At 36.7% G+C, this 11,553-nt stretch overlaps 2 protein-coding genes and 1 non-coding gene across 3 annotated transcripts; 1 reads left to right on the forward strand and 2 right to left on the reverse strand.

Annotated features, from left to right (window-relative positions):
- Positions 1 to 333: 333 nt before the first annotated feature.
- Positions 334 to 2,965, reverse strand: LOC131327444 (uncharacterized). Its single transcript, XM_058360612.1, has 3 exons — positions 2,764 to 2,965; positions 2,236 to 2,559; positions 334 to 407 (listed from the first exon to the last, which is right to left on the reverse strand). Exons 1-3 carry the CDS (start codon positions 2,963 to 2,965, stop codon positions 334 to 336), a joined length of 600 nt encoding a protein of 199 aa, XP_058216595.1.
- Positions 2,966 to 5,231: 2,266 nt separating this feature from the next.
- LOC131327445 (uncharacterized) lies at positions 5,232 to 10,632 on the forward strand. The gene is made up of 4 exons (XM_058360613.1): positions 5,232 to 7,826; positions 9,373 to 9,509; positions 10,122 to 10,345; positions 10,442 to 10,632. Exons 1-4 carry the CDS (start codon positions 5,232 to 5,234, stop codon positions 10,630 to 10,632), a joined length of 3,147 nt encoding a protein of 1,048 aa, XP_058216596.1.
- Positions 5,613 to 5,719, reverse strand: LOC131328087 (small nucleolar RNA R71). The gene has a single exon (XR_009200369.1). It is a non-coding gene; the product is annotated as a small nucleolar RNA R71 (small nucleolar RNA).
- Positions 10,633 to 11,553: the final 921 nt, after the last annotated feature.

Consider the following 11,553-nt stretch of genomic DNA (forward strand, 5'->3'; position numbering starts at 1 on the left):
TCATTTGTTTGATATAGTACTTGAATACAAACATTGATGCTCTTTGACATCTAAAGTACTGGAGACCACTAGTTGTGTTTGCTGAATTAGGGGCTATTTTTTAGTCCTGGTTTATATCTTCTTGGAGTATTGGTGGATTTCATGTAAATCATTATTGTTTTACTGGTTTATTATATGGTTTCTTTTTAGTCGGGACAAAAGAAGACAAGATCGAGTACATAATGATTCATATATTTTTCTTTTTTTTTTTGGTCCAACGGAAAGTAATACATTAACTTAGACAATCATAGTCAACAAGCAAGATAAATGGCATACAGAAAGTGTTCAAAAAGACTACAAGAGTCGTAGTCTAGTTCCTAAGATGACCAACACCCATGGCATGGCATCAGCCAGGGCAAATTTCCTAGCTGCAAAATGAATGGAGCTAGAGACCACTAAATCTTAATCTTGCTGCGATCCAAGTCTGGCTAGACAGTCGGCAGTTTGGTTGGCTTGACGATAAATGTGGACAATGGTTGAGCTAGTCTGTGTCACACCCTCGATTTTAAACATAATTATAAAGAGATATTTATATACAAATAAAACCTCACAATTATCCGTACCATAACCCAAAAGGATTTAACAAGTCCATTTCCATAAATTACACTTCAACGTCCAAATGTTTACAAAAAGTACATCGTTGGTTCTATGGCCCAAATCAAGAAAAAGTGTCAAGTGATCAAGAGTTAAGGTTTACAATATCCTCATATCAAAGTATTATCAAAAGGAGTTACAAATACATCTTCCAAAAAGTGATTTACAAAGATTAGCTTCCAAAAGAATGTCCACATCCATGCACTCCAAACATGAACTACTGCCCTGGGTTAGTACCTGAAATTGATGTAAGGTTTGAGCTACACTAGCCTAGTAGAAAGCTTTAATCTAACAATATATGCAGATGAAATGCAGGAACGGTCACAGGATGAAAGATGACAACCAAAACCAATGGAAAGGGCAACAATAGTAATCTGATTCCAACCTTTCATTTTCAAAACCAATCATGCGTCTTCTTGAACAAACTTTGAAAACACCATATGTCAAAACGTGTCTCATACATGTGTCATGAGCCGAAGCTCCAACTAGGCCAATTAAAGGACCACAATGTCCTCTGCCAAGCACTTTACCCATTTTGGGATGTTCTGAAGTATCAAATACGAGCATATAGCTCATGCCGGGCCAATTAAAGGACCCCGATGTCCTCTGCCAGGCACTTTACCTATTTGGGATGTCCTGATATGTTCTCGTCGTGTCCGTAAAGTTTCAAAATCCTTTTTCCAACCAGTCCGTACCGTTTCAATCCAACTTTGATTTATAAAACGATTTTCGTAAAATCAAGTTCAACTAAGCATTAAGGTCATGGATATATCAACGAAGTCATTAGGTACGAGTAATCAAGTTAAGAGATCATTCGAGAAGTGTTAGAGTAGGTTGGAAATGATTGGGAACCAAAACGGTGAAGTACGAAGCAAAACAACAAATGCTGGAGATAAACAACAGGTATCGATACCAAGGGAAAATGTATCGATACCATTTGACCAAATGGATTCCAGACGCAAGGGTATCGATAACATAAGCAGAGGGTATCGATAACGATTGATTTTCTAGGTTTGGTAACGTAATGGTATCGATAACAATCATGAAGGTATCGATAACAATGGCTGTTCGAGCAGAATTTCTGCAAATTTTCATGGATTTCTCAACAACAACAACAACGATCAAAGACACCAATCAAGCTACAAGAAACAAGTCATAAACATATATTGTAAGTTAGAACTCCCTATACCTCAAGATTGAAGAACAAATTTAAAGGGTTTTCCAAACCCTAGCCCCAATTCTTGAAACCGAATGGAATACACCTCCACCGAGCTTAATCCAAACAGAAACAAACTCCAATACGTGTAGAAATGAAAGATTTGAGGTAGTTTTGTGTAGGTTTTTGGTGATTTGGGTGGAATTTGAGTGAGAGTGAGAGACGGGGAGCCGAGAGAAGAGAGAGGGACGGGAGAGATGGAGATAAGGGAAATAAATTCCCTGCCTCTCACCCCACACATACATATGTATATACACTTTACACACATCACACATTCACCCCTCAAGCATAACACTTTAACATTTTAACCCCAAATCTCAATATTTCGAATCAATTTCCTCCTTTTTATTTCTTATAAAATATTAAAATCAATTACGCGAATTTACGGGTCTCTACAATCTGAGCGGCAAGTCTTCGGGCTTCTTCAACTATGTGGCGGTGAGGGTGATCAATAGGTGATCCTTCATTACAGAAACCAACTGCCACACTCGAATCTGATTGAATAGTAACATTTGACATCTGCCCTTTTCCAAAATGATAGTGAGGCCTCTGTATATAGCTCATATCTCCACTTCCAAGCTGTTGGGTGCTAGTTGCTTTGCCATAATAACCGAGTATCCATATCCCTGAGCTGTCTCTAATTACTCCTCCATAACCAGTCATGTAGGTGGATTCATAGAAGCAACCATCGGTGTTCAACTTCAGATTACCTGGAGAAGGTAAAACCCAAAATATCAAAGTTCCATGATGCTATATCATTGGTAAGTAGAGCCTTAAAAGCAATAAAAATCTCCTTAGCTTAGATATTAACTTGCCTTAAGCACATAGGTGATGTGGTTTAATTTCAACAACGTCAAAGCTCATCTTCTTGCGAGCTTTTCACAGTTGCCAAAGAGAAACCATAAAAATCATGCCCCATGGCATGTTAACATCTAAGCAGAAAGGAGTTTTCTTTTTGGAGTTAAAAATAATCCAGTCTTTAACTGGCATGTTAAGGCTCACACTTAACCAATGATGACGATGGAGGCCTTTCCAAAAATCTATAGCTTTGGGACAAGTGCGAAAGATGTGATTGACATCCTCAGGGGTTTCATCACATCTAGGGCAGTAGTCCATGGGAATCATGCCCCTTCGGGCTCGTAAAGAGTTCATTGGGAGACTGTTGTGTAGCACAATCTAGAGGAAGAATTTCATCTTTGAAGGAATTTTCAATTTCCACATCCAAGTCCATTCAAAGGTAGTATTAAGAGCAGGGTTAACAAAATTATAAGTTGTCCCTATTGTAAAAGCACCATTAGCAGCACCTACCCAAGTAGGATAATCAGGGGAAATGGAAAACAAAGACAGATTTAAATCAGCAATACAATCAAGAGTAGCAATATCAACAATTTGAGATATAGAAGAGAGATCCCAGGCACCATTAGTAGTAATGATAGAACTCAATTTGGTATTGTTAAAACAATGAGTACCAGGAAAATTATAAATAAGAGGGCCATCGATCCATAATGATGAACACAAAATATAGTATTAAAAAGTATCTCATACTTGCATTTTTAGTCGGCACTTAATAGTTATTTATGACTTATTATTATTGATTCATGTTTTGTAGGTATTTTGGACTTGTCACACAAAAAGGCTTTGTCCGAGATTTAAAAAAAAAGGATTTTGAGTCGGGTTTTGGAAGGAAATATGAAAGGCAGCTCATGTTTGGACGGATTGTACGAGTATGGCAGGACCAAATACTAGTGTTTGATCACCACCATATATACCTAATATTATTATACAATTAGGAAACATATTATTCTTTATTTGGGGTAGTGGTTCACAATTTTAGGGAAGCAAAATCAGAAAAGGTTTTGTTTTCCTTTAAAGGAACTCTCAGCTAGCCTTATAAAAAGAAAACATGACGAAACAGAGCAGGACGCTTTCAATGAATTCGGCTTTTGAAGATTGCAAGGCAGCAACTTCTCGGCACGTACAGGAGCAGCGGCAGAGGAAAAGGCTAGGGAAGAAAAAAATAACTACTTTAATTTTGTAAGCTTTTATGGAGTTCTTTTATGATTTGAGTATGTGTTTTGACTCCATGAGCGGCTAAACTCTTCAACTAGGGTTGAGGATGAAGCCCCATTAACGATTATTATTTATATATTTATGAGATTTGATTTTATCCAAATATGTGATTTCGATTATGATTAAATTGCTCTTACTCCAAATCAACTGTTAGGGATAAATTTTGGATATGAGTTCAATCATGTTTTTCTCATGATTTGGAATTGTCTTTAACATTGGATGCTGTTTTGTTCATCATTAACTATAAAACTGGATATTTATTGTGATTTGTTAAAAGCGGATACAATTAATGATTTGGTTTTATACTTACGAGCGGAGAGGAACAAACATTAGACTTTTTGATGAATTTTCACGATGATATTTTCCATGGTAACAGAATTAGCTTTCAGATTATCATGAAGAAATTTTGGGTAAAGTCAATGATCGTGAATATATAATGATACTAGTTAATGGGTGTGGATTCCAAAACCCTAGTATTTTCTCCTTTGATTAAAAAGAAATTTCAGTTTCCTCGTCTTTGATAATTTAGTTTATTGTTTTTACTTTTCACTTTTAGTTTAAAAATCAATCTCAAACTTCTGTCAACTAGGTTAGGGTTGGATCATTTTAAAATTATTTAGTTTTCCTATAAAATCACAAAGTCCCTGTGAGTTCGACCTCGCTCTCGCCATACTATATTACAATACGATTCGTGCGCTTGCGAGTACATTAAAATTTCACATCAAGTTTTTGGCGCCGTTGCCGGGGACTTAATTGTTTTTTGTTGAAAATCTAAAAATTTGAATTGATTTTTCCCTTCTACTAGTTTAGTTAGGATTTTACTTTTTAGATATTTGAAAAAAATTCACTTCATTACGTGCATCTGTGATTAGTTAGTAGTAATTGCTTTTATTACTAATTGTTTTAGTGTTTTTTGTCTCGTGTTAGTCACAGCTGTCTTTCATCTGCTTTTCCGAACGGCGGAATTTCCTTCAAGTTAGTAAGTCACTTACTGCATTGTAATTAACAGTAATAAAAAAAAAAAGGGGTTCCGTTTCGCATAATCTGTTTACTGATAATTGCATTGTTTCTTTTTCTTTAATTCATTTTAGCTTAACTTCGATCTTTTGTTGTGTCAAAAAAAAAAAAATCATTTAGTTCTGTTGCATTTTCATTTTCATTTTTCAATTTATTCCTCTTATTTGCTTTCATTCGAAAGTTTATGTTTGGTTGTCGTTCGAAAAAATTAGAATTAATACCTCTTGATCCGGAAATTGAGAGAACCTTTAGACGCAGCTTAAATATTCAAAGAGTGGGACATAATCAATTAAAAATGGCGGAAGTTGCAGAAGATACAAAACCTTTAAGAGAGTTGTTCTCACCTGTAACCACAAATCCTCCTTCTTGTATTGTGTTACCCACGACAAATGCGACACATTTTGAGCTGAAACATCACATAATACAACTTCTTCCTCAATTTCATGGGATTGAACGAGAGGATCCATACATGCATGTTAAAGACTTTCTTGAAATTTGTGCTACCTTTAGGTTTCAAAATTTTTCTGAGGAGTCTGTTAAATTGCGTCTTTTTCCCTTTTCACTGAAAGATAAAGCAAAGGCATGGTTAAATTCTCTACCCTCTGGCTCAATCACTTCATGGGACATCCTCGTTAAAAAGTTTCTTTTAAAATTCTTTTCAATGTCAAGAACAACTACTCTAAGGAGGGAGATTACTGATTTTTGTCAAGAAGAACATGAAAAATTTTATGAGAGTTGGGAGAGATTTAAAGATCTTATTTTAAAGTGCCCCCCTCATGGTTTTGAAACATGGAGACTAGTTCAATTTTTTTATAATGGTTTAACTCAGTCTAACCGCAATATGCTTGAGTCAATGAACGGGGGTAGTTTTCTAAATCTTAGGGGCGATGCAGCTTATGAATTTCTTGAAAATTTGTCTGAGAGCTCTCAACAGTGGGATTTTACTTCTCATAGAGACAAACAATCTTCTACATCTAAGAGAGGGGGAGTATATGAAGTGCAAGAGGATGCAGATGTGAGAATAAAATTGGATAATCTTACTCGAAAGGTTGAGGTTCTAGCTTTAAGTAGAACTATGGAGTCAGCCAATCAAGTTCAAAGTGAGGTGTGTTCTCTTTGCGGTAGTCACATGCACACAACACAAACGTGTTCTTCCATTAATGGATATTCTGACAGCTATGTTGAACAAGCGAACGCACTTAATAATTATGGAAAATCATTTGCTAGTCCTTTTTCCGAAACATACAACCAAAATTGGCGAAATCATCCAAACTTTTCATGGCGTCAGAACCAACCTTCTACAAATATAGGTGGGCAACCATTCCATTCACAAAATCAATCTCCCCCAGGTTTTCATCCTCCTACACAATCATACCCTCCTCAATCTCAACCTCTTTATGCTCCAACTCCCGTGTCTCAACCGAACTTCCAATCTGTTGCACCACAACAACAATCATCCTTAGAGGACACCCTTAAAGCAATCATGGCTAAAATTGAAAAAAATGATGCTAAAATTGAAAATTCAACTCACTTGCACACTCAAGCCATTGCTAAACTTGAAAATCAAATGGGTCAATTAGCTAGTCAACTTGCAGAGAGAGAGAAAGGGAAGTTTCCGAGTCAAACTTTAGTGAATCCAAAAGGGCAGTTTTCTATAGGCACCACCTCTACTCCTTCAAACGAGCAACACCATGTTCAATCAATCATTACCCTTAGATCCGGGAAAGAAGTTGATAATAAAGTTAGTATGCCAATAGAGGAATTAGTTGAAGCTGAAAAAGAAGAAAATCATGTTGATCCTACTAAAGTTCAAGAGTCTATTTCTCCACCACTTGTAATAGAGCCACCTGTTAGGAACTTTGTCCCTAAAGCTCCTTATCCTCATAGACTAGTAGCTCCTAAGAAAGGCGCACAATTTGGAGACATTCTAGAAGTGTTTAAGCAAGTACAAATCAATATTCCATTTTTAGATGCCATTCAACAAGTGCCCTCGTACGCTAAATTTTTGAAAGATCTAGTCACTATAAAAAGGAAGACCAATGTTCCAAAGAAGGCGTTTTTAACTGAACAGGTTAGCTCCATTATCCAATGCAAAATTCCAATAAAATACAAAGACCCTGGTTGTCCAACAATTTCTTGCGTTATAGGTAACCATCATATCGATCAGGCTTTATTAGATTTGGGGGCGAGTGTCAATTTATTACCTTACTCAGTGTACTCACAATTAGGTTTAGGAGAGTTAAAACCCACACAAGTAACACTCCAATTAGCTGATAGATCTGTCAAAATTCCTAGAGGAGTCATTGAGGATGTTCTAATTAAGGTTGACAAATTCTATTTTCTTGTGGACTTCATAGTCCTTGACACTCAGCCTGTCCAAAACTCTAATGGGCAAATTCCTGTTATTTTAGGGCGTCCCTTCTTGGCCACATCTAATGCTTTAATCAATTGTAGAAATGGCGTGATGAAATTATCATTTGGTAATATGACTGTCGAGCTAAATATTTTTAATACAAGCAAGCAACCACTAGATGAAGATGAGGTTAGTGCAGTTTGTATGATAGACACTTTGGTTGAAAATACTTTTGTTCAGTCAAGTTTTGAGGATCCCTTAGAAGCTTGCCTAGCACATTTTGGGTGTGAATTTGACATAGATGAATCAATTGAGCAGGTTAATGCATTATTAGACAATGCCCCGTTAATGAGCATCGATGAATGGCAACCAAAAGTGAACCCTCTTTCACTGTCTACATCACCAGCACTTCCATCTATAGTGGAGCCACCTAAGTTAGAACTCAAACCTTTGCCAAACACTCTCAAATACAAATTCCTTGGCCTTTGTGAGTCTTTACCAGTAATCATAGCTTCTGATTTAGATGATACACAAGAACAAAAATTGTTGAATGTCCTAAAAGAGCACAAGGAAGCAATAGGGTGGTCCATAAATGATATCAAGGGAGTTAGTCCTTCATTGGTCATGCATAGAATCCATTTAAAGGAAAATGCTAAAACTTCACGTGAGCCACAAAGGCGTCTAAATCCTGCAATGCAAGAAGTAGTTAGAGCAGAAATTCTTAAGCTTTTAGATGCTGGCGTTATTTATCCAATATCTGATAGCAGTTAGGTGAGTCCTGTTCAAGTTGTTCCTAAGAAATCGGGTGTGACGGTAGTAAAAAATGAAGATAATGAATTAGTTCCCACTCGTGTTCAAACAGGATGGCGTGTTTGTATAGACTATCGAAAATTAAATTCCATGACACGAAAAGATCATTTTCCTTTACCGTTTATTGACCAAATGTTAGAAAGGTTAGCGGGACATGAGTATTATTGCTTTCTCGATGGTTATTCTGGTTATAATCAAATTCCCATCGCACCGGAAGACCAAGAAAAGACTACGTTCACTTGCCCTTATGGTACTTTTGCGTACCGCCGCATGCCATTTGGACTATGCAATGCACCAGCCACCTTTCAGCGATGCATGGTTAGTATTTTTTCTGACATGGTAGAACGTTTTTTGGCAGTGTTTATGGATGATTTTTCAGTTTTTGGATCTTCTTTTGATGAATGCTTACACCATTTGACCCTAGTGTTAGTGCGATGTAAAGAAAAAAGTCTTGTGCTTAATTGGGAAAAATGTCACTTTATGGTTAAGCAAGGAATTGTATTAGGGCATATTATCTCACATAAAGGTATTGAAGTGGATAAAGCTAAAATTGATTTGATATCTAACCTTCCACCCCCACGTACTGTAAAGGAGATTAGATCATTTTTGGGTCATGCGGGCTTTTATAGGAGGTTCATTAAAGACTTTAGTAAAATTGCTAAACCTTTATGTAATTTGTTGGCCAAAGATGCCCCGTTTGTGTTCAACAAGGAGTGCCTTCTTGCTTTTGAGTGATTAAAAAGTGAGTTGACCTCCGCCCCTATAATTCGATCACCCGATTGGAATGTCCCTTTTGAAATTATGTGTGATGCCTCTGATTACGCGGTAGGCGCTGTTTTAGGACAACGTGTCGATAAGCTCCCTCATGTAATTTATTATGCTAGTAAGACGTTAAATGATGCACAATTAAACTATTCCACTACAGAAAAGGAGTTACTAGCAGTTGTTTTTGCACTTGATAAGTTTAGAGCTTATTTATTGGGTTCTAAGGTCGTAGTCTATTCAGATCATGCTGCATTGAAGTATCTGTTGTCTAAAAAAGATGCTAAATCTAGATTAATTCGATGGATTTTGTTACTGCAAGAATTTGACATTGAGATTCGAGATAAAAAAAGGCTCTGAGAATGTGATGGCTGACCATCTGTCTAGATTAATTGTAGAGTTCACCGAGGATTCATTGCCCATCTCTGAAACTTTTCCTGATGAACAACTGATGCATGTGTCTCAATTATCTTCACCTTGGTTTGCAGATATTGTAAATTATCTTGTAACTGGAGAGATACCTTTGCATTGGCCCAAGCATGATAAATCTAAATTTTTATCCAAGGTTAAGTACTTCTTTTGGGATGATCCATACTTGTTTAAATATTGCCCAGACCAGATTATTAGAAGGTGCATTCCTGAAAGTGACCAACGTAGTGTCATTTCTTTTTGTCATGATTATGCATGTGGAGGCCATTTTAGTGCTAAAAAGACGGCTGCAAAAATTTTGCAGTGTGGATTTTATTGGCCTTCTATTTTTCAAGATTCGCATGCATACTGTATAGCTTGTGAGCGTTGTCAAAAATTAGGTCGTATTACAAGGAGAAATATGATGCCTCTTAACCCAATTCTGATTGTAGAGATATTCGATGTATGGGGCATTGATTTTATGGGTCCATTCCCTAATTCCTTTGGTAATTTATATATCCTTGTCGCTGTTGATTATGTTTCTAAGTGGATTGAAGCCATTGCATGTAAAACTAATGATCACAAAGTGGTGGTCCAGTTTTTGAAAGATAATGTGTTTGCTCGTTTTGGGACACCACGAGCTATTATTAGTGATGGCGGTAAGCATTTTTGTAATCGAGTATTTGAGCATTTAATGAAAAAATATATCATAACGCATAAAGTTGCAACTGCTTATCACCCCCAGACCAGTGGTCAAGTCGAGATATCTAATAGGGAGATAAAAAATATACTAGAAAAAACAGTGAACCCTAATAGGAAAGATTGGTCTTTACGCCTTAATAATGCATTGTGGGCTTACCGTACGGCATTTAAAACTCCCATTGGAATGTCTCCTTACCGATTTGTCTATGGCAAGGCATGTCACTTACCTGTAGAACTAGAACACAAGGCATATTGGGCTACCAAAAAACTCAATTTTGATCTTGACAAGGCAGGTGTTCGCAGAAAGCTTCAACTTCTTGAGCTAGAGGAAATTCGGGATGATGCTTACAACCTTGCCAAATCATACAAGGACCGTATGAAAAGGGTTCATGATCAAAACATTTTAAGAAAATCTTTCACTTCTGGTCAAAAAGTCTTTCTTTATAATTCTCGTTTGCATTTATTCCCAGGCAAACTTCGTTCTCGATGGTCCGGCCCTTTTATCGTTCGCACTAGCTATCCGCATGGGGCAGTTGAAATTGAGAATCCTAAAGATGGTTCCGTGTCTAAAGTGAACGGGCAGCGGTTGAAACCGTTTATAGAATTGAAAAGTCCGGAAGTAGAGGAAATCCTTTTGGAGGATCCTGTTTATCAGGATTAACCATTTAGTCTGCCCAAAATTGGTGATCTTTGTATGCTACTGTACATTACTCGATGAGATTAGTATTTTCTCTTCTCTTATTTTTATTTTTTATTTTATTTTATTTTTTTTGTTTCATTCAATATTGTAGGCATTCTTTTCTTTTCTTGTGTTCCCATAATTTCTTTTGCAGGAGTCACATAGTTCAGTCTTATCGCGCTTATCAGGTGTATTCTATCCTCTCTCACTTTTATGTTACAGTCTATTTTGTAAGCATTTGCATTCATGACATTGAGGACATTGTCATATTTAGGTTTGGGGGAGGGTTTACCTATTATTTGTGTCTGTTCTGTGCATAGAATAGACTCCATAGTTTTTTTTTTTTTTTTCTCTAATAAAAAAACGGAAAAATAAAGTAAAAGTTGAAAAAAAAATTATTGATGCTTGATTTTGACTTCCGATGATGTCATTGGTTTTCAATTAGTGCTAGTTTGATTGTTGCCCAAGTTGGAGTCTTGATATGAATTCATTGGTTTAGTTAAACTTGTGAACACATGTATTGAAGAAAGGCACTCAGTTGGTTCAAATCACCTATGTTTGGATAGCGATTAATCACTTGTGTACATGCCTTTGCACGAGCACCGTCACACTTGGAGTTGGATTTGACCTCGAGTACCATACATATATTTTTGATGCCTCAGTATGAGTCATATGTCTTATTAAAATGCGTAATGTCCTTTCCCTAAAATGTAAAAAAAAAAAAGGAGAGAATAAAAAGTATGCTTTTTCGGGCTTTTCACTTAGTAACCGGGCCTCTTGCCTCAGTAAGCAATGAGTGTTCGCGTCAAACAGTGGAGAGTTCCGCGATTGTCATGTGTGGTTAGCTTGGGTTCGTAGCCTTTTTGACTTGAGTGATTAAGTCCGTTGGGGTGTTCTCTACAT

Source organism: Rhododendron vialii, chromosome 5a, assembly GCF_030253575.1.
Source record: "Rhododendron vialii isolate Sample 1 chromosome 5a, ASM3025357v1".
Classification (NCBI taxonomy): Eukaryota; Viridiplantae; Streptophyta; class Magnoliopsida; order Ericales; family Ericaceae; genus Rhododendron; species Rhododendron vialii.

What these genes read in the sequence shown, in the direction of transcription:
- LOC131327445 (XM_058360613.1), top strand. Translation starts at nt 5,232, where the DNA reads ATGGCGGAAGTTGCAGAAGATACAAAACCTTTAAGAGAGTTGTTCTCA. An exon ending in AGGTGCATTCCTGAAAGTGA is followed by an intron (nt 9,510 to 10,121) that starts CCAACGTAGTGT and finishes TAATGCATTGTG; the next exon opens with GGCTTACCGTACGGCATTTA. An exon ending in TGCCAAATCATACAAGGACC is followed by an intron (nt 10,346 to 10,441) that starts GTATGAAAAGGG and finishes ATTTATTCCCAG; the next exon opens with GCAAACTTCGTTCTCGATGG.
- LOC131327444 (XM_058360612.1), bottom strand. Translation starts at nt 2,965, where the DNA reads ATGGACTACTGCCCTAGATGTGATGAAACCCCTGAGGATGTCAATCAC. An exon ending in AGATGTTAACATGCCATGGG is followed by an intron (nt 2,560 to 2,763) that starts GCATGATTTTTA and finishes TACCTTCTCCAG; the next exon opens with GTAATCTGAAGTTGAACACC. An exon ending in CGCTCAGATTGTAGAGACCC is followed by an intron (nt 408 to 2,235) that starts GTAAATTCGCGT and finishes TTCATTTTGCAG; the next exon opens with CTAGGAAATTTGCCCTGGCT.